A 26,784-nucleotide genomic window follows, 5' to 3' on the forward strand; every position below is an offset into this window, starting at 1 on the left:
CTTCCCACTGCCAGCCTTCAGAAGGCTGTTCTGAAGGCTGGCAGTGGGAAGAAAAGCCCTTCTTCCCACCTCCCGCCCCGCAAGCTCCGGGGACAGGAGGGCTTTGCTGCCGACCGCCAGCATTTTAAAAGCCCCTGCTGTCCCGGGGCGATTTTAAAATGCTGGCGGGCGGGAGCGAAGCGTTCGCTGCCAACCCCCAGCATTTTAAAATCTCCCCGGGACAGGAGAGAAGTCTCCGCTGCCCCGGGCGATCTTAAAATGCTGGCGGGCGGGAGCGAAGCGTTCGCTGCCGACCCCCAGCATTTTAAAATCTCCCCGGGACAGCGGAGGCTTCGCTCCTGCCCGCCAGCATTTTAAGATCGCCCGGGGCAGCAGAGAAGTCTCCGCTGTCCCGGGAAGGCAGGCGGGGGGGAGCAAAGACTTTTGCCCCCCGCCGGCCTTCAGAAGAGGTCCAGGACCTCTTCTGAAGGCCGGCTGTGGGCGAAGGTCTTTGCTCCCGACCGCCAGCAATTTAAAACAGGTCCCCGGAGATTTCCCTATGGGCTTTCGTCTTGCGAAGCAAGCCCATAGGGAAATTCGTCTTGCGAAGCGCCTCCAAAACAGAAAACCCTTTCGTCTTGCGGGTTTTCCGTCTTGCGAGGCATTCGTCTTGCGGGGTACCACTGTACTCTGGCAGCTGTTTATCTTCCTGCTCTGCTGAACAAGGGCCCCCCTGATTTATAGCAGTACCAGGAGACAAGTTTCTCAAAGTTGTAAAAGGGAATTACAGGCTGGGAGCAAAGGTTATACTGACCCTACATATTACAGAATACAGTCAAGCTGCAGAAACACTAATTAAGAGTTGGTAAATAGTAAGATTTATTGTTTAACAGAAAATAATACCATGTGCCTCCCATCAGACAATAGCCATATTTTCCTACAGTTAAAGGGCAAAGAGCTAATGGCAAAAGCAGCTGGCTGGGAAAGGGGGGGGTGTAAACTGAAGAGGCTTCTTTTTACTGAGTTCCTTTTTATTTTGCAAAGGCCTTTTCTTCTAAAAAGCTATCTATGTTATGTATGAGATTTATTGGCTTAATGTAATTATGCAAAGGATTTAGAAAGTAAGAAATGTTAGATTCTTATTTCATTGATGGTGTGTGAGAATGTGAACCCAAGATCTCTGTTTAAGATAGAATTTAATACCATGAGCCATCTGTTTTAGCCATTTGTTTTGGAATGCAGGGGCAACAGGGGCCAAAGGTGATCTGGTAATTAAGGTGCCTTGTCGAGGCAAATGTAAGATATATGGCTACTTGTCTGCCTGCCATTTATGGATAGAAGGAAATATAGTTCTTTGTCTCCCATAAAAGGTAATAGGAAATGGGTTATCTTTTATGATTGGTTCTAGCAAACAGCCAATAGGAATTTCAACCAGGCTGATTGGACAGAGGCAGCCAAAGGGGGAGCAAGGGGGCTGGGCTGAGGAAATATAAGTGCTGGCCATCAGGGCTGGAGGGGGCAGAGCTTTGGTAACAATATACCACTGTGCCTATCATTTATTTGTCTAACAAATAAATTATTATTTTAATTTCTCTATTGCTGCCTTGAATATTTCATTCCAGCTAAGCGTTAACCACAAGCAGGGTGCTACATCGTGGGCCTCTAATGACCAAGATGGATTCAGGAGCATCCCCCAGACTACGAGCTATTGACTTTAAACTTATTCGTATTCTCAATTTAGGTGGTTGGTCGCATCGCACCTAGAACCGGTAGATGCCAGGAGGGTTTACCCATGCTTTGATGAACCTGCAATGAAAGCTACCTTTAACATCAGTATTGTTCACCACCCAAGCTATAAAGTGCTTTCCAACATGCCGATTAAGGGTAAGTAAGGGAATGTGGGACTTTCTAATTGTGTGGTGGGACCCGTTAGTAATGGCAGAGGTACTAGGATTATTAATATTGTTGCTATTATAGTTGCTGCAGCCAGGATTGGAAAAATCCCAGGTGCCCTGATCATCTAGGTGCCTAAAATTTTAGTGCTGGAACCTAGGAATCTGATGAAACCCCAGTTGGCCATGGCATTTTTTACACAGGAAACAAGAGTACGGCTTGACTATTAGATCTAGCGGTCACTATATAGAAGGCACCCTTAGACTTCCATTCTGAACAGAGCAAATTTGCCATAATATTCAGTATTAATGCCTATAATAATTGTTCTTTTATAGATGTATCTGAGTATAAAGATGTGAATGAGAGCACATTGAGTACTTTGAGTAATGGGACTGCACTGATGAACTGGACTGTCACAACATTTGAAACAACACCAAAAATGTCCACATATGTCACTGCTTTTGCGGTCTGTAACTTTGATTATGTCACCACAGTGGAGAGGGGCAATGAGGTGAATAAGTGCTGAATTTATTATAGACTTTAGCAGCATATACTTGCATTTATGAGTGAATTATGTGTTGCGCAATATGCACTGATGTTTAAATTATGGTATAAGATTAAATGGTTTTTTAAAAAATAAATTGTATCCTGAAAACTAATATGCTACATCTACTCCCGTTTCCCACTTTGTCAATCTTATTCAGAACAGGGTTACTCCAGATCAGGTTTTGTTTAAGCACAGTCCAACTAGATTCTTTAGTGGAGAAACATTAGTTTGTTAGAAGACTGCTTTCCACACGCCAGCCCACCTTTGGAATAGGGTTCTCTTACTAGAACATCACTCACAATGTGTAGGCACTGCTGTCCAAGACTTGGTTTACCAGATGAACAAGATCTAGCTGGCGTGCTGGATGCTCATCTCCCTCATCCCGTGCAGGCCATCTTTGAGAGGTGAGTGGGACCACCCACCTGTCAATCACCTAACATTAAGAGGGCAGGTGACTGATAGCTGTCAAAGTTCAAATGAGGTTGCTGTAACTATTAAATCCGTGATTACAGGGAACTCCTTGGAGATATGCTTTTAACCCCAGTCGGCTGACTGGTGCTGGGAGTGCTCCTTTAAAGATTTATTAAGTTGATATAATCCCATTTAAAAGGCTGTCAGTCTGGGCCATTATATCATCATAGAATCATAGTGTTGGAAGAGATCTTGAGGGTCATCTGGTTCAAACCTCTGCAATGCAGGAATCTCAGCTAAAGCAGCCCACAGCCTCTCGTGGGACTCTCTCCCACTGTCTGTTTTACCCAAACTGCCCATGCAGATTTGTCTTGTCATCTGCAAAATGGGCAGAACGGTTTAGGATCTAAACACCAGTGTTTCCAAAACTCGTGTCTCCAGCTGTTTTTGGACTACAACTCCCATCATCCCTAGCTAGCAGGACCAGTAGTCAGGGATGATGGGAATTGTAAGTCCAAAAACCACTGGAGACCCAAGTTTGGGAAACACTGATCTACACTATGGGGGAAAGAGTAAGATGCTTGTGTTTCTGGGCTTTTCATTTTCCAAGGTCTTTATTAGTGCTTGTGTTGTCGAGCTAAGGAGGACAACCTTGTCTGTAGCAGACTACTGATTATATAAAGTTTCACTCATGAAGTCTCATATCTCTAACCATTAAGCAGCTAGTACTCCCATTTACCCAGATGTCTGATAATCCAAAATATTAACAGAATGCACCAATTCAGAAGGCTCCATTCCATTACCCCTTCTACAGAATTTTCCACCTGCCCACCAAGAGTCAGGCAGCATTCTGTGGCTGCTTAGCACACTCGTACCTTCTCACTTATTTAACTCAGTGCAGATTTTTAAGTTGATTGGTGACTGGCTGCATGTAATCCAGGTGATAAATGGTTCTTGCAAATTGTAGTCACGACAAACATTGAGTGGAGCAGACACACAATGCTTTTCAAGTGACTGCTTATGTAGTCCTGGATAACACAGAAATGAATTCATTGGTGTGTCGATTGTCAAATGTTTTTTGACAAACCTAGCAACCGTTTCCCTTTTCCTTTCATCCTGCAAACTCATCCTTTTGTTTGGAAGAATACATGGCACAACTGCATGCGGATGTGGGAGCAATCAAGCTTTTAAAGAACAAGACTTTCAGGGTGCATGATGTCATGGAAGAAAATGTGGTGGTCTGCAAAGGATAAGGCAACCTGAACAGAGGTCTAAAATGCAATGAAGTTTTAAGGAATTCTGCTAAATATCTGTTTTCTTTTTTCTGAAAGTCACTGTGCAAATTCATGGCCACTGAAGAAGGCCTAATGATATGAAACAGATTTTCATCACTTGTCCAAAATAACCATTTCTGTGCATATTCATAGATACGCATTTGGGCTCGGAAGGATGCAATTAAAAATGGATCTGCTGATTATGCTTTAAATGTCACTGGACCAATCTTTTCATTTATGGAAGACTTACTTGACATCAGTTACCCTCTTTCAAAAACAGGTATTCTTGCTTGCTTCTTTTTTAAAAAGAAACAACCTCTTAAAATGCTTAAAACGGACAAAATTGTTTTTGCTTGGAATCATGTGATACGTCCCCGGAAATGCTCTTTTTCTTCTGACTTTGAATTAGAAATCCATACAGTGTTTGAGGAACAGCTGCTCTAAACAAAAGGCATAACATTTCTGTGACCCTGAAACTAACTGGTTTATTGTGGTCTGAGCTGTCTGAGACAGCCTACACCTTAGAATACACTATTTGTTTTATTGTATTTTTAAGACTTACACCCTGCTGTTCCATCTAAAATATCCCTGAAGTGGCCATCAACAGATAATAATAATAATAATAATAATAAATAATAATAATAAATAAATAAATTTATTTTTTATACCCCTCCCATCTGGCTGGACCTCCCCAGCCACTCTGGGCGGCTTCCATAGAAACCAAAAATACACTAAAATATCACATGTTAAAAACTAAATCTTCAGTTGAAAGCTTTGGTGGTGGGGCAGCTAAGAGAGATGTGGTGAGGGTGTGATATTAATGTCTCTCCCCAGCCCTCTGGTTGCCTCTGCTACTGCCCTTAGGAACCTGTGAGAAACCGAGAGTAGAGGGCTGGTGCCTTCAGGAAGCCCACAAACAGGGCTTGAAGGCATCTGATTGGCCACACTGCACAAAGGTGGACCTGAGACCTGATTAAGCAGGTATCTTTTTATGTTCTTTTGTACGAATACTTCCTTGTTTTTTGTTATTAAAAAACACAGAGCATGGGAAAAACCTACATGGGGGCGGGGTGGGGGAAAAGCTCCCAATAGTATTTACAGTCAGGTTGCATTTTTTTGGGTTACGGACCACCGAAATCCAGAAGTACCGGAATGGGTTATTTCTGGGTTTTGGCAGTTGCGCATGCGCAGAAGTGCCAAATCGCACTTTGCGCATGCGCAGAAGCACTGAATCGCAACCCGCATCTGCGCAGATGCACCGCTGTGGGTTGTGAACGCTGCGGGTTGCGAATGTGCATCCCGCACAGATCACGTTCGCGACCCGAGCGTCCACTGTACTAGGTTTCTTTTCATGCCAATATTGTCAGCGACTGAAAATCTTGGGAAATGGCAGATTAAGCCAAGAGCACTCATGTAAACGTATGAATTGTGAAATTGTTAAAGCTTCTCCTTTTTCTCTTCATTTAAACCAATCTAGATCTGCTGGTGCTACCTGATATGGGAGCTGGTGCTATGGAACACTGGGGGCTAATGACTTTCCAGGAAATATCCTTGTTGTATCACCCAGAAGATAAATTCTCACTCCAGAAGTATTGGATTTGCAAAATTATTTCCCATGAGATAGCACACCAGGCATGTGGTAAAATCTTCTGCACTTTAATCTATCTTAAAAACAAAGGTGTTATTTTCGAAGTAGCTGTAGCTGCAATAGTGGCAATTTAATGTGAAAATAAATCCTGAGAACTGCCAAGTGTCTGGAATCGGTCGTCAGGAGTACAGTTCCTGGGGAAGTAGAAGGCTCAAACAGCATATCACTGACTGAATACATTCTTAGAGTTTTATAGATAATTCCATAGAACTAACAAATAATAAAAGTGAACCCTGGCATGACCTTTAAAAAGCCCATAATCTATTTGGTTGAGATTAACATAAACAATGTGGAGAGTTTTTTCCACAGACTGAAAAAAAGGTCACTGGTATATTGAGTACATTTACCGGTACTCACTTTTGCTTTCTCTCAGAGCCCTTAGATCATGTATGGGGGACCTTTGGGCCTTTGGATGTGGCTTAAATATGGCTCCTATGTAACCTGGCCATTGGCCATGCCTGCTGGTGCTGATGCAAGCAGTAGTTCAGCAGCATCTGAAGGGCCAAAGCTTCCCACGTATGACTTAGGTAAATGTTGCCGAAATGCAAGCAATTACTTGCACTTCTGCCAGCACACCAGAATTGTCCTTTTGACCTATGAGGCTTCCTGTGGCACTATGCTGTTTAACAAGATGCCGTTTAAGAGACCACAGCTAAAAGTAAGCCCCCCCAAATAGCATTTTTGGGCCGCAAAAGAGAAGGGGTACAGTGCTAATGGCCCCTGCTCTAATTAGCAACACGGCTATAATCTAGTCCCAGTAGAAGTGTAGGAGGATAAGTGAAGCACACAAGAACCACCTTTCTGGTTCAGTTTATAGTGCATTTCTCCCAGCATTTTGCTTCCAATAGTGGACAGGAAGGAATATACAGGAGCTCAGAAGCAAGACAGGAAAGTGGTGACCTTCTCATATTGTTTGTCCCTATTACCTGATACTCAAGAGATTTATTTTTTTTTTGCCTGCAAAATATGCCTGCAAATATGGAGGTTTAACTGTCATGGCTAGTCTCCATGAAGTTCCCAGCCATGTTAAAAAATAATTCATACATTTAGTGATTTCCATAAGTTCATTGTGCATTGTCCCTTTGAGCTTGCAGTTGGGCAGCTTGTAATAGATCCCATTCCTTGAAAGCTGAATGTAGTATGCAGCTATGGGTATGCAGCGCTTTTTTGTGGTGGTACTCACTGATATGGAGTATCGGTACCTCATTTGTTTAAAGGGGGAGGGGGAAGGAAGTAACAAGGGGAAGCAGAGAAGTGGGAGCAAGAAACAGGGAACATTGTCACATTTGTTTAGCACCAGACTATTTTTTTGCTAAAAGCCTAAAAAGGAGTACTTAATGAAAGCATGTAAAATAAGATACTGGATCAAAACTTGATTGATTAGCATTCGCTCTACAAATCCGCAAACATATATCAGATTATTATAAACTTTAATACCAAACAAACCTTTTGACACTCCAATATATGCTTCTGCTTATGTTGTTAAGCAAATCTATTTTTTCCTCTTGTGTTTCCCATTGACTTGTTTTTCTTTTCATTACGAGTTAAGCGATAACAGTTTTATGTAAAGTGGTGTCTGAAAAAAAGTGCTTGTAAACTGGGGGAACGCCATGCTTTACACACTTTATCCTGACAAGATTAACAGGGTGGTAAAGCATAAACATGCCTCTTTTAAATTAAAGTAGAAAAAGGATCAAGGGAGTGGGTGGGAAGGGTAAAAGACCAGACCCAAAATTGCTGCTTATTTACATCTCAAGAGAAGTCTCCATTTCCATTTCAATAGAAGCCTCCATTAGTGCTTATAGGAACTCATCTGGAAATGCATATAGCAGTTGGCAGGGGGAAAGTTAATTTTCTCAGTAGCAGTCAGGCATGGAGGCATTGCTCATCTGCCTTCCCAGTACTGAGCATCACTGCTGCTTCCTGAGAGGGGAGATCCAGGGAGCTCAGCATGATGCTGGAGATGCAGCAGAGCCAATCTGGTGTGCCCCCCCCCCCCCGTGCCTGCGCTGCACTCAGCTTCCCTGCACCTCTCAGGAACCAATAATAACACTCAATGCTGGGAAGGCAGGTGAGAGAAGGCCTTGTCTTTCAGACCGTTAGGGCTCCCTCCTCATTCCACGTGTGAAATATACTCAGATTCGCAAAGTAATTTCATGCTCTCTATTCAGCTCATAGTGGTGAGGAGGAATGAATGAATGTCCCCTCAAAGTATCTGCTTTATATACATTATTTACACAATGGGCTGCACATGATTGGCTAATTCTGGAATTCTACTGTAAGCCAATCAGGTTGTGGATTCACTTATATCTGGAGCATGATTGGGTGGTTCCTGCCAACCAATCATACTGCTGCATTGTTCTAGGACCAATCAGACTGCTGCATTCTGAATCTTATTGTTCTAGGACCAATCAGACTGCTGCAGTTTGGATCCTATTCAACTCAGTACATAACAACGTGGTTCTGCTGTTTAAAGACATACAAATTCATTGCATTCACGCTCTTGAATGCATCACACTTAGAGAGAATTCTATTCGGTTATGTTATCAAATCCCAGAATGGATTTTTAGTACTTTAACTGCTGATTTCTATCTTTGTAGCTTTTTTAAAATGGCATCTTCCCAGTGCTTTTTTCCCTGGGAGTACACATACCCCTAAACATTTTGTGAATCTAAGTTTGACCTCATTGAGGGGCAGTATTTCAATATGAGTAGGAAAATGAGAGTACCCCTAAACATTTTTTTTAGAAAAAAAGCACTGCATCTTCCTAAATTCATACAAACCTGTAAACATTATAGCATTCCTTTTTGATAACGTATGCCAATGCGAGACTATTAACTACAATGGTACCTTGGGTTACAAACACCTCAGGTTACAGACTCTGCTAACCTGGAAGTAGTACCTCGGGTTAAGAACTTTACCTTGGGATGAGAACAGAAATTGTGCGCCGGTGGCCTGGCGGCAGCCGGAGCCCCTATTGCTAAAGTGGTACCTCAGGTCAAGAACAGTTTCAGGTTAAGAACGGACCTCCGGAATGAATTAAGTTCATAACCAGAGGTACCACTGTACGCTCTTATGCCTGATGATTAGAAGAGCAGTTTGAAAACAATGCATTGAAAGACTCTCTCTCCTCTTCCTTCTATTTGAAGTGGTTTGGAAACCTAGTTACCATGAATTGGTGGAACGACATATGGCTTAACGAAGGATTTGCATCTTACTTGGAGTATCTCGGTACATATTACATAATGCCCACAATGCCTCTGGTAGGTGTGAACTATATCATCGTTTATATAAAGTTTATCCAAACTGTGGGATTGTTTTCAGTCCCTTGAATTTAATGGGATCTATCCAAAGGTTCTTTCAGGTCTTAGAGGGCCCCAGTTTAGATCCAGTCTCAGCATTCTCCTTTCTGCTTCCTCCACCTACTTTCCTGCTTACACATGAGCCCCTATCCACACACTGAACTAGTACAGTCCACGCACAGATTTGCCACTTCATCTCACCTTTTTGAGAACTCAACCATTAGCTGTCCTAGCAGCCTTACAGTTCTCCATCAAGGTCAGTAAAGGTAAAGGTAAAGGAACCCCTGACTGTTGGGTCCAGTCGCGGACGACTCTGGGGTTGCAGCGTTCATCTCGCTTTACTGGCCGAGGGAGCCGGCATTTGTCCACAGACAGCTTCCGGGTCATGTGGCCAACATGACTAAGCTGCTTCTGGCGAACCAGAGCAGCGCACGGAAACACCATTTGCCTTCCCGCTGTAGCGGTACCTATTTACTTGCACTTTGACGTGCTTTCAAACTGCTAGGTTGGCAGGAGCAGGGACTGAACAATGGGAGCTCACCGCATCACGGGGATTCGAACCGCTGACCTTCTGATCAGCAAGCCCTAGGCTCTGTGGTTTACACCACATGGACACCCGCGTCCCAATCAAGGTCAGTAGGTGGCTCCAAATCCCTTAGCAGAATCCACTTTTTGAGTCCACGGCTCCCTTGACCAATTGCAGCACCGCTGTGGTTATGTCACCCCTTGTCTGCAGAGCTGGCAGCCTTTCACCCTTTTTCAAACACCCTCCCTTGTGGAGCGTCCCCTCATCTTCCTCCTCTCTCCTTGGAAGTCCTCTGGGCAGCCACTGTTGCTGCTCCTGGTCTCTGAGCTGCCCCCCTGCCCCAAAGAGAAGTGCCTCCTCACACTGCTCCACAGGGGCCTGGGAAGAGGATGCCCCCAGCCTTAGCGGCCCAACGGAGACTGCCTGAAGGTGAATGTGAGGTCAGCAGTGTGGTGTAGTGGTTAAGAGCAGTGGATTCATAATCTGGTGAACCGGATTCACATCTCTGCTCCTCCACATGCAGCTGCTGGGTGACCTTGGGCCAGTCACACTTCTTTGAAGTCTCTCAGCCCCACTCACCTCACAGAGTGTTTGTTGTGGGGGAGGAAGGGAAAGGAGAATGTTAGCCGCTTTGAGACTCCTGAAGGGGAGTGAAAGGCGGGATATCAAATCCAAACTCTTCTCTTCTTCTTCTTCTTACCTTGAGAGGCAGCGGCAGGCGTGGCCAGTCCTGCCAGGCAGAAAGGCTCCCCTTCAGCACCAGGCACTCAGCTCCCAGGCAGGCCTTGCCCACAACAAGCACAAGAAAGACCAGCGCAGTGCCTGCCTGCCTGCCCAGCCTCCCACTTGTCTATCCATTCCCAACAGCAAGGGCTGACGGACTGGCTGGCTGGGCTCCCTTGCCTGCCTGCTTGCTTACTCCAAGGCCACCTCAGCTCCTGGCAACTAGCACCCTCTGGCCAGAGGCACCATTCACTTGGGAAGCACATTGTAGCCAGGGCTGCTGCAACAAACAACTGTGCAAGCCTCTGGTAGGCAGAGATGCGAGAAGGCATCAGAGGAGGGAGGGAAGGAAAGAGGAACAGAGGCCAGTGTTGCCTGTGGCACCACTGGTCACCATTCAAGGCATCCTAGGGTGCCACGGCACACTGGTTGAAAAACAGCTGCCCTAGCTAATAATCATGCCTTGTATACTAGGCCAAAGCTGTCTTCTACTGCTCTTTTGTGCTATGGTAATACAGTGGTGCCTCGCAAGACGAAAAGAATCCGTTCTGTGAGTCTCTTTGTCTAGCGGTTTTTTCGTCTTGCGAAGCAAGCCCATTGATGGATTAGCGCTATTAGCGCTATTAGTGGCTTTTAGCGGCTTATCGGCTTAGAAAAAAGGGGGGGAGGAAAAAAAACCCCGCAGGAACTCGCCCATAGGAGATTTGTTTTGCGAAGCACCTCCAAAACGGAAAACTCTTTCGTCTAGCGAGTTTTCCGTCTTGCGAGGCATTCGTCTTGCGGGGCACCACTGTACTATAAACCATAGGTATTCTTTTTGTTGAAATTTTGTGCTATGTATTACTGAACTGATTCGCACTAATTATCTGTTGTTGTTTAGTCGTTTAGTTGTGTCCGACTCTTTGTGACCCCATGGACCAGAGCAGGCCAGGCTCTGTAATGTAATGCTACATTATCTGTAAAAGGTAAAGGTACCCCTGCCCGAACGGGCCAGTCTTGACAGACTCTGGGGTTTGTGCGCCCATCTCACATCTATTGGCCGGGGGCCAGCGCTGTCCGGGGACACTTCCGGGTCACGTGGCCAGCGTGACAACGCTGCTCTGGCGAGCCAGAGCCGCACACGGAACGCCGTTTACCTTCCCGCTGGTAAGCGGTACCTATTTATCTACTTGCCCCCGGGGGTGCTTTCGAACTGCTAGGTGGGCAGGCGCTGGGACCGAGCAGCGGGAGCGCACCCCGCCGCGGGGATTCGAACCGCCGACCTTTCGATCGGCAAGCCCTAGGCGTTGAGGCTTTAGCCCACAGCGCCACCCGCGTCCCACATTATCTGTAGCAGATGGTAATTAAAATTAGGACATAATACTGGTTTCCTGACAGTTACATTTCACATACTGGCATTTTCCACAAATTGACTTTCTGCGATAAGAATTTCAGCCAAATACAGATTTTCTTGAAAGGGGTTATGAATGCAATGACTTGAACGAAGGTTTTTAAATAGGAAGCCTATTAAATGTTTTATGAATTAAGTATAATTCTCAAAATAACTTAAAATGTGGTCTTTTATTTTTAGGTAAACATTGCTATTTTATGGTTATTTTCAGGACAACATCTTTAGTTACAGAGTGGTTCAACCTGTCTTGCGCATGGATAATGAACTACAAAATCAGTCTTTATCAGACACAGGTGAAAGACAAGAATCGGGTGCATTACTTAAACTGTTTGGTTTAATAACATACAAGAAGGTAAAAACAAAATTTGTAAGCAGTATATTAAAGGATTTTATCGGTCACATGATTTGAAAAGTTAGTATGAAATTGTCACTTTTTCATAACATGAGAAAGGGAATTCTCTGCCGCCATTGAATTGAATGGTAAAGCCTTTATGACAGTGTTCCTCAAGCTGGTGCCTTCTATGTGCTTTGAACCACCACTCCTGTTGCCCCCAAACTGTTTAGCCAATGATCTGGAATGATAGGAGGGTACCAGGTTTGAGAAGGCTTCCTGCTGCATTCGAAGTGGAGTCTGTATATCAAATAGCAGTGTACAGTGGGGGGGGGGGAGGAGACAGACGAGTGGCTCCTATGCCCAGTTATGTTGGGGCAAGCCCCACTGAGAACAATGGCATTTACTTCAAAGGAAGCATGTATAGGATCACACTGTAAGTTAGGTCCATTCCTTTCAATCGGTCTGTTCTGAATAAAGCTTTGTTGAATACCACCCCATGTTCCCTTCACCTGTGAGGAGACACAATATGTGCCCACATATCTAGAACTGGAGAGGGTTTTTAAGGAAGAGAATGACTGCCCGACAGGTTTGATGTGGTCAGCAAGCTTCATCATTGAATGCCGCAAGTGCCTTTTTATTCTCCAGTCCGTTACTTCTGATTTGTGAATTCGGATCAATGTGGCTGTTAGGCTGTGTGAGATATTTTTACTCTTCTTTGTATCATTTGTGAAAATTACCTTAGTACTGTAATTATATATGCCCATCCTAAATAAAGCATTCTGTGGCAAAATAGCCACTCACAAGATTCCATATAAAGCCATATAACAGTGTGAGATATACAAAATCTCATCACTTGGAGATGTATGATATGAGTGCAGGGAATCATTTTGAAGAAACTGTATAATATAAAAAGACTCTATATGATTTTGCTGCAACATTCACACAGCTATCCATCTGAAAATGCCCCCACAACAATCAATATATTTAATAAAACTACTAATTTGAATGTAATGTTGGTAGATTAATGTCTTGAGTTTCATGACTTGCAAAGTCTCATCATTCTAAATACATAAAGATAAATCATCTATATCTATATCTATATATCTATATCTATATTTATTTTTCTCTCTCTTAGGGGGCTGCCATCATCCGGATGCTGTCCAACTTTGTGACTGAAAGGCTTTTAATGAAAGCACTTAATGTGAGTTTCAAAAACAACTTTACCAACAGTTGGATTCCCGACAACTATTCAAAATGTGTTGTCACTGTGAATTGACTAATTATACTTGTTTAATTACAGTCGTACCTGAATGCATTTTCCTTTTCAAATGCCAACCAGGATGATCTGTGGAATCACATTCAAAAGGTGATTAAAACCATTAGTGTTTTCGCTGGTGCTCTTGGAATATCCAGTGTGGGGGCATTCTTGGTCCTGTCCTGAAAGGCCTTCGAACCAGGGCTGTGCATGGCCTCTCAGTAAGAACTGAGACCCAATCTGGCACTTTGTGTTGGCCCCAGGTCAATGTGGGGCCTAACTGACCCGTATCCATATGCCAAATCAATTTAGGGGCTAGCTCTAATGCTTAATTAGGGTTTTTCATCCTAGTTTAAACATGTGGTCAGGAGAGGGCTGGGAGATGAATGACCTGTTTGACTCTCCCTGATGTGGTGTTCAGGGTTCAGCTAAAACCAGTGCACAACACTAGTTTGAACCAACAGTGCTGAACTTACTCTTCAGATGCTCTGCTAGTTTGGGCTTAGTGATGAGCAGCACCAAATACGTTCTGCATTAAGCCTCTTTGACATGTTTCCAAGTCAGGTCTTTCCCTGAGCAGCAGCTCATTTTTTTTGATCTGATAGTTCAGGTGTGGGGAACCTTTGGCCCTCCAGATGTTGAACTACAACTTTCATCAGCCCCAGTAGGCACGTCAGGGATGCTGCAGTTCAGCAACATCTGGAGGGCCAAACGTTCCCATATCTATGATAGCTTATGTCTGGTACGTGATATTACCTTGCAGGCAGTGGTTAATAGCCCATTTAACACACACAAAAGTCTATATGAATCTCAGTACATTTATATATCTGTAGTTGTCTATAGTCCTTTCCGCCACCATCTGTGGGGCAGTCATGTGCCCTCAGTCAGCAAAGCATGGATGTGTCAGAAAGCAGTGTGTGAAGTGCAAACTAATCCCACACGAAACGTTTCTACTTACCGTATTTTTTGCTCTGTAAGATGCAACCGACCATAAGACGCACCTAGTTTTTAGAGGAGGAAAGGGGGATTAGCTCAAAGTTGTGCAGCTTCTTTTGCAAAGGGGAAAAGCCCCCTTTTTTGAGGATCAGCTCAAGTTGTTGAACTTACTTTGCAACGGGAAAATATCCTGTTTTATGGGGTTCAACTCACAGTTCTGCAGCTTCTTTAAGAAAAGAAAGGGAGCCGTTTCTACAGTTTCCAGACAGATAATCTAATCAGCCAGTCACATGTCCCTGGGGAAACAAACAGCCTTCATCTGCAGAACATTCAACAGTGGAGGCCTGGGCAAGGGGGCAGGGCCAGAAAGGGAGCCAGCAATCACCCACACATTCACTCCGTAAGATGCACAGACATTTCCCTTTACTTTTTAGGAGGAAAAAAGGATGCTTTATGGAGTGAAAAATACGGTAATAAAGACTTGGGGAATAAAGTAGGTGGAGAAAAAGCCCCCACCCCACTTCAAGAACTGCTTAGATCAGGCATCCTATACATAATTGACAGTTTCATCACCCAGGCCCAATCACAAATTAGTATGGTAAATGGCTTCAATAGGATAAGTTGCTCTGGCAAATCTGGAGCTCAACGGGGGCCTTTCATCCCTCTTGGACCAGGCTATACCCCCCAGGCTCCCGTCCCTTCCTGAAGAGTAGAGAGCCTTAAAGTAGTAGTCCTTTGGCCTGAAGTCTAATACTCTGAGGCTTTGTGTGTTACCTGTATTTGCAAGGAGATACCAGTGACCTAATAGCCTATGATGTGAAGAGACCAGTCACTCAGTCTTGCTTGGGTGGTACTGTCTCTGGATGTCTGTTTGAGGGATTCTGTTTCTTGAGGCTCCTGGCTGAAAGGCTTCAGCTCCACTCCAGAGTCAGGGCCTGGGTCAGGGATCAGTAATCCCACATCTTGAACTGCTCAGCCCTCTGATCCAATGGGATCTTCTTCTCCGAGTTGGACACCTCGTTGCTGCTTGAGGTGGGTAATGGCAACCTTGCTTATGAAAACTGATCTGTAAAGTTCACCCCCCCGCTCCATATGAGCTATTAAATGTTTAAGAATGCTGGATTTTACTTGTGTATGAACCAGCAAATAGTACCTGGAAAACCTGCTGTTAGTACAAGTAGAAACATTTATGTGAAATTAAATAAACCAAACTGTTTTCTAATCCAGACTTTTCTTGAAGGTAGTAGATGAACAGAATGACCTCCGGTTGCCGGCGCCAGTAAAAGTTATAATGGACTCATGGACCTGCCAACATGGCGTGCCACTCCTAACAGTAAATCTGACCACTGGGAACATCAGTCAGGAGCAGTTTTATTTTAAAAAAGGAACAAACAAGACCAAGTATGCTTAATTTAGTGCAATTGTTTTAATTTTGATTTCATAAAGTACTTTGGTGTATATTTGAATAGTAGGTAACTCTTTTTTTCTGATAATCTTCTATTTTTGCCTGAACTATAATTAGCCACAGCTTCTGACTCTGCAAATTATGTTTTGCACTTTCCTTCCAAAGTAGACATTGAAATTCACCTTGGATGGCGACATGAATTATGGGGTTGTGCCAAAAAGGAGATGTGAAACTGCACACGAGAGGGGGGGAGGGAAATGCAACTCTAGGGCTAATTTCTGATCCTTCACACTGTGGTTTGGATGATCATCTGAAATGGGCCATTGTATTGTTTTTGTTCTCTATTAAGAGCTATTAGTAGTATGCTAATTTTTCTATTTTTCTTAAAAATATAAAGTGGTATAGAAACTAAATAAACAGTTGCATTTTGTCAAAGCACTGTTGATTCTCTTCACATTAAACTGAAAGGCTTTTACTGGTGTCATATATATGATATGTGTGCTGCCCCAAGTGTCGTGCACACACAAGGTTTCCATAACTCCTATGATCTCAGATTTTGTGTCAGGATCACCTGGCATTTAATGCAAGATGCATCTTTTGGCTGATGTGGGGAAAATGGTGTGCATAAATGCGGCACACCTGGAACATTGGGACTGTAATTTCTGGGTTCAGTTTTCTGGGCTTCCAGGACCAACCATATTTATGTGAAGGCAATTTATTTTAACTGTTTTTATACCAAATTTTAAATTGTAACCTGTCCTGGGATCTGCTGGTGGAGGGTAAATAATAAATTTTATGAAAGCCGGGTGCGCTTAATAGTGCTTGCTTCTATATGGATTGTTCCCACTACGTGGAAAGCACACTGCACAGAAATCCATGAGACTTGCTTGCAAGTAAATCAAAGGGCAAGTTCTGGTTCGGAGTGGAGCTGTGTGCACGGCTGTGGCTTCCTACTTATTAGTTATGGAAAGTGAAGGTTTGTCATGCATATACAAAGCTTGGCTTTCCAAATCTCATGGAAGTTGGAATTGGGGTCTGGGAAAGTTAGTGTACCTTGAATTAAAACTCACACCAAAAGTCAAGTTCCAGAGTAAGCTCCTCTTGCTCATGCCCAATATGATTAAAGTGAGTATTCTTTAGGTGCTGATGCAATTTGAAATGCACATTTAAAATGATAAAGAAGTTAAAAGGAAAGGCTGAGAGAACTAGATTTTTTCCAGAAAATGTTTCCTAAATGTAAGTTATTTGATTGCATTTGAACCATTCATTTTCTTAGGTTCAATAAATAATCATGTGTTTTTGTCCTTAATGAAGCAACATGTGGACGATTCCCATTTCTTGGTTAAGAAACGGAACTGTACAACCTTTGGCATGGCTTGATAAGAGCAGCAGTAAGTAGTTTTCGCTCTCTCTGAATTTAAGAAAGCCTCTACAGTGTTTGCAATACACAATCTTGAAAACAGGCTAAAAGCATATTAAGAGCAATTCAAATAGCAGGGAGTAGGGAAACAAAATGCCAGATCTAGAGCTCTGCTGGGTTTGTGGCAGTAGGAAAAGAGGAGAGTGTTTTCCCCTCCCCTTGCCAGTCTGTTTCGGGGGCTGGCATGTTTTCTCACCCCTAATGCTGGTGGAATAGAAACACTTTAGAGCCATCATATTCAAGCACTCCCTAGCACATTCCCATTTTGCTTCTACTGACATTGGAGCCTCAACACGGTTAGGAAAAGAGACACAAGTTTCTGCAGCAGCTGGGGGGGGGGGCTTTGTGATGTAATGAGGAAGCACTGGTTTTAATAGTTATACTCCCATCTCTTTTGGGATATACTAGCTATATTTCAGGAGCTTGCTGTCTGGTGCATCAGTTTAAGATCCAGGCATAGTCCTGCAGTGTACTGCACTTCATCTTGTATTGATGTTTGGTGGGGATCGTTAACAACAACAACACATTATTTATATGCTGCCCAGCTGACTAGATTGCCCCACCCATTCTGGGCGGTTTCCAACAAATTAAAACACAATAAGGCATCAAGCATTAACTTCCCTATACAGTGCTGCCTTCAGATGTCTTCTAAAAGTCCAATAGTTGTCTATTTCATTGACATCTGGTGGGAGGATGTTCCACAGGGTGGGAGCCACTACTGAGAAGGTCCTTTGCCTGGTTCCCAGAGTTTTTTTGTTTTTTGTTTTGCTTTTTTGTGCATTGTAGGAAGCACATTTGTGTATTTTCATATGTTTTATCTTACCTTAGAAATGAGCCCACAGTCTTCACATGCCTACAAAGACCACTAAATTCATGCCAACTTTGTTTCCTTCATGCCACTTGCAGAAATATTTCCAGAAATGAAGATATCAGATTCAGAACATGATTGGATTATTTTAAATGTGAATTGGACTGGCTACTATAGAGTTAATTATGACCAGAAGTCTTGGAGAAGACTGGCCAAAGTGCTTGAAAGAAACCCAAAGGTAAGGTAATGATTATTATATAGTCATGTGACCTTTTATGTCAAGACAACCTCCTTTTTTGTGTGGGGAGTTCAGCTTCTTTTTATATGTGGAGAATCACCTTTTTCTTTTACCACTGGTGATTCACCTTCTAAATGCTGCCACCAAATATTTGTACTATATATATATATATATTACCAATGCCTTTAATTATATTCCAGTAGCTGTGCTAATTTAGACATGATATAAAAATATGTCTGGCTGGTTTTGTAATTAAAAAAAAAGTAACAATATATTCTTTATTTAATATCAACTATACATATATGATGTACCTTCCCTACATTATTTGTGTATGTATGCTAACTGAAGTTTGCTTATCCAGCTAGGGATTGGCTGATTGTCCTGCCTGTTAATATTAGGCAGACACCTTTGCTGTACTGTTTTTGCTACCCCCAATTTTTTTTTGTTTAGTCAAGTCTACCCAAACTCTTAATTTTATTTAGTATATCTGTTATAAAACTTCAGATTTTAAAAAATATTTTGATATATTTTATGCCTACTTTAAGATTTTATTTTAATTGTATTTTGTTATGAAAATTTTACATTTTTAAAATGTAATTCCTTTGCTTGAGTGCTATGTAAACTTTGTTAAGTAAATGAAATCAATGTCCCAGTTCCAAATGTGCAATATCTCACATTACATTCATCTTGGAATAATTGAGAACCATTTCAATTAAAAGTATGCATGAGCTTGACTTCAGGTGCTGCAGATTTTTTTGAATATCTTGAAATGCAGTAGACGTATTTAATGAATTGTTTGGACCTTTTGAACATGTTGATTTAATGGATGCTCTTTTGCAGGCCATTCCTTCTGTAAGCAGATTTCAACTATTTGGAGATGCCTTTGAGCTGCGATGGTAAGCATACCTCCCAAAGACAGGTTTTTGCTATATTTGTAAATGAGCTTCATACTTTTCCCGCTTCTGTCTGTTTCTTTGCGTGCGTGTGCGCGCGCGCACACACACACACACACACCTTCTTCTGCACCACCTTTTGCTTTGAGAGTGCAGGGTGCTTAGCACAAAAGAGTTAAGGGGAACGTGGACATGGATAATGTTGTCCTATGTTAGGCTGCTGCAGTTTCCCCAGTTCCTTAGAATAGCCTCACCAGCTATGATGATCACAGCTGCAAATTCAATGAAAGAGCTCCCTCCCCATTCCTTTCTCCTTGGCTTACTCCAGTGTTGGCCAAACTTGGTCCTCCAGCTGTTTTGGGACTACAATTCCCACCATCCCTGACCAAAGGTCCTGTTTGCTAGGGATGATGGGAGTTGTAGTCCCAAAAAAGCTGGAGGGCCAAGTTTGGCCATCACTGGCTTACTCCCTCAACCAGTGTAAATGCACAAACAGATTAGCTGCTGGAAAAGGAGTGGGAAACCTTTTGGTTCCATGAGTCCTGGGATTCGGTCGACAGGCCCTGATACAGGAGCAGGGTCTCTCTCTGGTGTGCCTTGACTTCAGCCACTTGGGAAAGGGGAGCAGGGCTGCTGGCTTCTCCCCACCCCAACCTCCCAGCAGAACAGAGAGTTTCAGTGGAGACTGGGGAGGGCCATGGATCGCCAAGGGGAAACAGCAGCGTAGCAACCCCCCACCGGCACCTGGGGTGGACCAGTGCAGTATTATAGCCTGAAACTAGGCAGGCCAGTTTCCAGAGGAGTGCTTGTCACTGTCACAAAGCCAAATTTTGCAACTGAGCATGCCAGTTTTAAAAAACTTGACAGGCAGTGCATGGAGAATGTTGGTACATCTTGGTTGCTTCTGTGCAGTCCTGAGCATCTTGTGTCCACTGCCAAGCCTGTACCATTATGTGCTGGAATAAAGATCTCTTTCTTCACCTATATGCAGCAACTGTTATCTGCATGTATTGGGCATGAGGCATGACACATTTTGACCTGGTGGGCCAGATATTTCTCTTGCCCCACCACCATTCTGTGGGCCAATTCTGACAGGTGAGTGGGATCACCCAACTGCCAATCATCTGAGGTCATAATGATGCCTGGCGATTGACAAGCGGTGGTCCCACCTCTCTCTCAAAGTTGGCCTATAGGGCTGGGGGGAGATAGTGACAAAACAGGATAGAGTTCTCTGCGCATTCGCTGATGGCAGCCGGTGGGTGTCAGTCCTGCTTTCTGCTGGGTTTTGGTGTGTGAGAACCAAGCAGGATTGAACCCTCTGTGCATCAGCTTTCTGCAGGGATGAGCTGTGTATCTGCCTGCCCCACACCTGATGTCAGGTGGTTAGGGAGCAATGACCTTGCAGACCAAGTTTGTCCCATGGGCCAGAGGTTCCCACAGATTTAGAATCACAGACTAGTAGAGTTGGAAGGAACCACGAGGCTCATCTAGTTCAACTCCCTGCAAATGCAGGAATCTTCCGCCCAACGTGGGGCTCAAATCTGCGACCCTGAGTCTCATGCTCTACCGACTGAGCTTCCCTACCCCTGTGCTACAATACACATGCCTATGGATTCTGGCAATATTGATGCAGCGTTACAGTAGAGTAGAGGAAGAATTAGTTCAAATTTTTGACTGAAAAATATTTCTTCTAGAAGCAGAGCTTTGACTGAAAATAAAAGAAATGTTTGGGATTTATTTATAACTCAGGATCTTTGTCCATAAATCTGAAATCTGGGCTTGCTAGGACTCAGGCTAACAGCTTGGCTTCCTTAGCCTGTTACGGTTTCCCCTTCACTGTTCTGTTCAATCAACTAAGGTGTACACTGAACATAATGAAGGCCTGCCCTATTTGTCTCCCAAATATATAATTTGCAGCACACTTTTAAGCTGCTTACTCAGAAGCAAGTTCGACACAGCAGACTCTGTGGTGTGCTTAGAATTAGAACCTTGCTCATAGAGGCTTTTGCCTGTGCAGCCAGCAGCCGATCACATAGCGAGTTCTCATAGACAACTTTGATCCTGCACTCCAAACATGTGCTTCCTGGTCTGCCTCTAGCCTGTGTCTTGCTCCTGCCCTCTCTTTGCTCTAGTTCTGAGTCCAGCCCACCTGGCCTCCCTTCTCCAGCCTCAACCTGCTTCCTGACTCTGCTTCCAGCTCCGCTTCCTCCTCCTATAAATTGCCTGCCTGGAATATCACCATTCAATAATATTTGAACTGTGAGTATATATACACTGCTGTCTGCTGCACCTAATTCTGCTGGGACTTCCCTCCATTTGAGTCCTGACACGCAAACCATTAAAGTTGGGGTCATAATGCCAGCGACACGATTGCCACATTAGTTATACTGTGTGGGGTGCAGCACTGTGTAGGAAGTGATTTGGGTTATGAAGCTTCCCTTGCTGTTGTGTGATTTCAGATATGTCAGTGTAGACTCTTCATGTGGGAAGCTGCTTCCCCACGAAGTTTCTCCCATTGCATTGCTGTCACTTAAGTTCCTTAGCAATTTAAGATTGTGCTTGAATCTGATTGATTTCACTTGGATTCAAGCTAAAATAACATTGCGTGCCCAGGTGGAGACCCCCCTAACTCCAAGAGACCACCAGAAGGAATAATGACTTGTGACAACGTGTTAGGGAATTAAAAATTGGCCACAACTTTAGTAAACCTTTCAGATACAGGAAGACCTCGGCTTAGGCATCAGGTGTGTATCCCTCCCAGCCCCCAGCCAGTGGAACTGGGGCTCCTCAGGGTGAATGGAATATAGGAAGGTGCACTGCAAGACGCTTGTGTACGCAGGCAGCCCACCCCATATCCGCTCAACGCAAGGGAGTTCATTGACAATCTTTCAATGTGTGGCCAGTGACTCCCTTTTCATAAACCCCTTTAAGAGGGGACCCTGGAATCTTTGTCGCGGGTGTGTGTGTGTGTGTGTGTGAATCACCACTCTCCCTCCCCCATTTAGGGAAGATAGATCAAAGGACTCCTCCCAAGGCCTCAAACCGCCAAAGTTGTGACAATTGCTATGGGGAAGGCAAAACCTGCCAATGCAGGGAAATTCCTTCCCAGCTCTTCAACAGCAACCATCAAAAGACCATAGCAGCGCCCGCTGAACAGGAAGGAAAATGGTTAACCAGCAAACAAGCATTAAGCAAAGGGAGGGGTGGGTGGGTGAAGCTCCGGAGCCAACTGCATGGTTGCTGCTGGCTCCACCTCCTATTTATGCAACTGGCCTCGCCTCCGCACGATGCTGATAGGTTAAGTGGGGTTTGGTGGGAACCCCCAGCTGGTGAGTCCCACGTGGCCCCGGGGGTGCTGTGTGCGGTCCCGCAAAGGGCGCCCACAAAGGGAGGTGTGAGCACTCATTCCCTGGAAACCACCCATAGACCTCGGGGCCTGGAGATTTTCTTAGCTCTGGTTGCCCATTGAAGCTTTTTAAACTTTCACTTCCTATAACTGACAACTGTGAAGCTACATATGTGCAAATGGCCCCACTTTGAATCACGGCTTCACATTCGCCGGATCATGGCCTTTGCATGGAAGCAAGTTCTGTGGATTTCAGTAGAATCTGCTTTCATGTAAAGGACTCTTTGCATATCATTTCTGAATGGAGACACTTCAGCTTGTAAACAACCCAGCATTCCCCTAGCACAGGGGTAGGCAAACTAAGGCCCACGGGCTGGATGCGACCCAGTCGCCTTCTCAATCCGGCCCACAGACGGTCCAGAAATCAGCGTGTTTTTACATGAGTAGAATGTGTCGTTTTATTTAAAATGCATCTCTGGGTTATTTGTGGGGCCTGCCTGGTATTTTTACATGAGTAGAATGTGTGCTTTTATTTAAAATGCATCTCTGGGTTATTGATGGGGCATAGGAATTCGTTCACCCCCCCCCCTCTATTAGTCCGGCCCACCACATGGTCTGAGGGACGTTGGACCGGCCCACTGCTGAAAAAGGTTACTAACCCCTGCCCTAGCAGAATATTCTTTTGTGAGCTCTCTTTAAAGTATTTCAAGAGCAGACCATTTATTTGCTTGTAATCATTGTCTAATTATGAAAACACGCATACACATATGTACATAGCTGCTTGTATGCATTGCTTAAATATGATTTCTTTTAATATAGGTCTGGTTATACTGAGTATGATACTCCTCTATATTTAACTAAGTACCTTGAAAAGGAGGATGATCTCTTAGTGTGGGAATCGGTACTGCAGCATCTAGAAGTTGAGAGTTGGGGACTCATTCAGAGGGATTATGAATTATACCCAGTTTTAAAGGTATCTAAATTCTGAAATTTAGGGTGCTTATTTTACAATGAGTACAGATACTTGCTGGTGTGACATTTCCCCATTTGAATGCATGCAGAAAAGTGGCCGTTAATGTAACGTCCAAAGAGTTAGCTATATGTCTTGCTGTCCACTTAGGAATTATGTGTTATTTCCATCCTCATTCTAAGTAGAAAAAAAACATTCACACAAGCAGCAGCAATATGTTCTGTTATTTCGTCAGTGAAATAAATTTTTTGACATTGCAGGTCCATATCTTAATATAAATTAGATATAATAATCTCTGCTATAATCGTTGTTATTGCCATTCAGTGTCTAAAACGCTAAATATTGTACAGAACACATGGGGGAAATATGCTTGTCCAAACAAGCTTTCTATCAAATGTAGACAAAGGAAATAATAATAAAATAAATATTGGAGGAGGAAAAGGAGAATGCTAAAATGAAAACCACAGTACCTTAACCTAGGTTATCTACTTAAGGCTGCGTGCAGTCCCTATACATGCTTACCTGGGACAAAAAGAAAATTTATTTCAGTGGGACTTCTGAGTAAATATGAAAAGATTCTGCTGTTTGTATTAGAAGAAACGTAATAAAAGTAGAGTTCATCTATATGTTACATCTTTCTCTTTTCTCCAAAGAAATATTTCTTAACAAGGATTTCACCAATTTGTCGTCATTATACAAATCTCCTTCGTCAGAGCTTTAAAGTACTGGAAGATGAATTTAATACTATGTAAGTCCTTAATTTTTTTAATAAACCAGCATCCTTATCATAGAACGTGCAACGTAAAGGTAAGCCATCAGTTTATGTCTATCAGCTGCACCATGCTGGGTCTCTAGCACAGTGTACATGATATCTGGAAGAGGAGAAATAAGGTCTGTTTGATGCATAAATTGCAATGGCCAACAAAAACCGATGAGTAAAATCTGTTGTTTTATGTAATACTCTTCACAATCCTAAATTTGTAAGTTCAGCACTGAGAACTTTAGAAAATGCAAGTAGCAACATTGCTACTTCATTACTGTCCTTTCCTTAAAAAAATTCCTGCTAATTACAGCTACAAATCCTTCTGTGATTTTCCATCTCCACCCTATCCTGTCCCTGGTCTTGTAAATTTAGTGCTAGTTGTTCGAGTCGCCCTGTCATCCAAGCATATGAACATAGACTGGGAATCTATTCAAGCATGGGATAGAATTGCAAATTTGGAAGAAATTAAAAAGCCACCTGGCCGAACCCCATGCACAGAAACAGAACTATTCGCTCATCAATCCCATCCTACTTCTGAAATCAGATTGTGCAGTCCCGATGAGAGCAGATAAACTGGACAATAGGAACATAGAAAGCTGCCTTATTGGTTTATGTAGCTCTATGTACTGTAGACATGTAACTGGCAGCAACTCTCCAGGGTTTCAGACAAGTAACCTTTCCTAGCCTTACCTGGAGATGCTGGCAAACTGGTACTTGAATTCAAAGCAGATGCTCTACCAATGGGCCACGGTCATTCCCTATAAATAAACTCACATAAAAACTCAGGTGCCCAAAGGTGCCTGCAGAGGATGCAGTTTCAGGTGACTCCAGTGATGGTGCATTAGTTAACATCAACTCTCCCCCCTTTTTTTGGGGGGGGGAATGCAACACATTTACTGTATTTTTCGCTCTATAGGACGCACCCGACCATAGTACGCACCTTGTTTTAGAGGGGGAGAACAAGAAAAAAAATTCTCCCCCTCTCTGCTCAGCACCCCTTCAGCGAAGCTGCAGGAGAAACGGAGCCCCTTCCATTTCTCCTCCCGCTTCGCTGAAGGGGCGCTGCGCAGCTCTCCCTCTCTGCTGAAGCCAGGAGAGTCTTGCTCTCCTGGCTTCAGCGAAAGGAACCTGAAGCCTCCGGAGCGCAGTGGGAAGTCGGCTGCGCTCCGAAGGCTTCAGGCGGCTATCCCTGAAGCCTTTGGAGCGCAGCGCGAGTTCCTGCTGCGCTCCAGAGGCTTCAGGTTCCTTTTGCTGAAGCCAGGAGAGTCTTGCTCTCCCGGCTTCAGCAAAAGGAACCCGAAGCCTCCGGAGCGCGGAGGGAGCGCTCCCTCTGCGCTTTGGAGGCTTCGCGTTGCTATCACTGAAGCCAAGCATTCGCTCCATAGGACACACACACATTTCCCCTTAATTTTTGGAGGGGAAAACGTGCGTCCTATAGAGCGAAAAATATGGTAATATTTTTTTCTGCCTGTCTCCTTTTATTTATTCATTTACATTTTGTTCTTCCTTCCAAAAAGGGGCATAGGAACCATTATAAAAACTGCATGTTGGCTGGGGGCCCGTGACTGTTTAGACCTAGCTTCCGAAATCTTCACCAAGTGGATGAACAACCCCGATTTTGAGTGAGTATGGTGCATAATATCTGTCTGCAAATTTACAACTGAGAAAATAGTAGCTGGTTACGGATGATTTCTGCAGGGGTTCAGTAAAAAGGATTTTCTTCCCCTCCTGACAGATACATATTTGGTAATAAAGAATCATAGAATTGGAAGGGACCCCTGACACCCCTGCAGTGCAGGAATATGCAGCTGTCCCATATGGGGATTGAACCTGCAACCTTGGCATTATCATCAGCACCATGCTCTAACCAACTGATCTATCCAGGCTGTCGTGTATTGGAGCAAGTGAAATTTTCACAAAACCCTTCATCCAAAAAACGGTTATTCGGTACACAGAATGGCTGAGTAGGTTTTCCTTTGCGTTAGGTGTTGATTCATTTGGAAGGGGCCACAATTAGAGCGTGAACGAGGGGTGGAAGTTAGCTTCACACATGGCAATACAGTAGTACATCAGTTCATATTAGCAAAGCAGTAGTTATAGTTAAAGAAGTTCAGTTGTTCTTTGAACAGCATATTGCTGCACAAATAAGTGAAATTGTAATAGTCCAAGCAATGTTCATCGTTTTCTCCATTGACTGCTTTCCATCATAATTAACAAGCAGTACAAATACTAAAGGCTTTTCAATAAAAACAAAAGCTTTTCACTAAAAAGGAGAGATCGCAAACATATTTCTGAAATATTCACAGAAGTTTCTTAGTTGAAGATTTGAAAGATTTTCAGAATTCTCAAGTTAGATATTTGAAAACACAAAATTTCAAATTATTCTCCTGATGTTGTCCTCTTTGTACGTAGGTCATGTTTTTATAGGAATACTCCATTTTATCAGAAAAGAGTATAGCATTCCCAAATGTGAATCTTCCTTTTTTTAAAAAAAATATGATATTAAAGTTTCAAAAAAGGTTACAAGAATAAGAAAAAGAAAAAAAAGAAAATACAGAATACAGAAAAATAAAAACACTTAAAAACAGATCAATCTTTCCATGTCTTGTCTTTCATTTACTTGTTTCCCTGACCTCCTCACACCTCCTTTTTGTATTCCAGTTCAGTTAGTTAATTCAGCAAATCCTTTCCCTCTTTGTTTTTATCCTAATCCTTTAACTTAA

General features: G+C 43.4%; 1 protein-coding gene and 2 long non-coding RNA genes across 3 annotated transcripts in view; 2 read left to right on the forward strand and 1 right to left on the reverse strand.

Annotated features, from left to right (window-relative positions):
- The window catches only part of LOC309514515, a 170,582-nt gene that overhangs the window by 27,187 nt on the left and 116,611 nt on the right, over positions 1-26,784 (reverse strand). The gene's annotated exons all lie outside the window — the stretch shown is intronic.
- The window catches only part of LVRN (laeverin), a 39,444-nt gene that overhangs the window by 5,478 nt on the left and 7,182 nt on the right, over positions 1-26,784 (forward strand). The window contains exons 2-16 of the mRNA XM_082191559.1: positions 1,721-1,863; positions 2,208-2,383; positions 4,258-4,384; positions 5,582-5,736; positions 8,902-9,015; positions 11,905-12,045; positions 13,163-13,228; positions 13,328-13,393; positions 15,459-15,619; positions 16,938-17,014; positions 17,950-18,089; positions 18,930-18,985; positions 23,148-23,301; positions 23,952-24,046; positions 25,579-25,683. Coding sequence (XP_082047685.1) covers positions 1,721-1,863; positions 2,208-2,383; positions 4,258-4,384; positions 5,582-5,736; positions 8,902-9,015; positions 11,905-12,045; positions 13,163-13,228; positions 13,328-13,393; positions 15,459-15,619; positions 16,938-17,014; positions 17,950-18,089; positions 18,930-18,985; positions 23,148-23,301; positions 23,952-24,046; positions 25,579-25,683 — 1,776 coding nt within the window. The remainder of the gene's footprint in view (positions 1-1,720; positions 1,864-2,207; positions 2,384-4,257; positions 4,385-5,581; positions 5,737-8,901; positions 9,016-11,904; positions 12,046-13,162; positions 13,229-13,327; positions 13,394-15,458; positions 15,620-16,937; positions 17,015-17,949; positions 18,090-18,929; positions 18,986-23,147; positions 23,302-23,951; positions 24,047-25,578; positions 25,684-26,784) is intronic.
- On the forward strand, positions 18,995-21,079 carry LOC309514527. Its single transcript, XR_014212046.1, has 2 exons — positions 18,995-20,361; positions 21,000-21,079. It is a non-coding gene; the product is annotated as an uncharacterized lncRNA (long non-coding RNA).

This window comes from Podarcis vaucheri (genome assembly GCF_965113315.1).
Source record: "Podarcis vaucheri genome assembly, chromosome: 11".
Lineage (NCBI taxonomy): Eukaryota > Metazoa > Chordata > Lepidosauria > Squamata > Lacertidae > Podarcis > Podarcis vaucheri.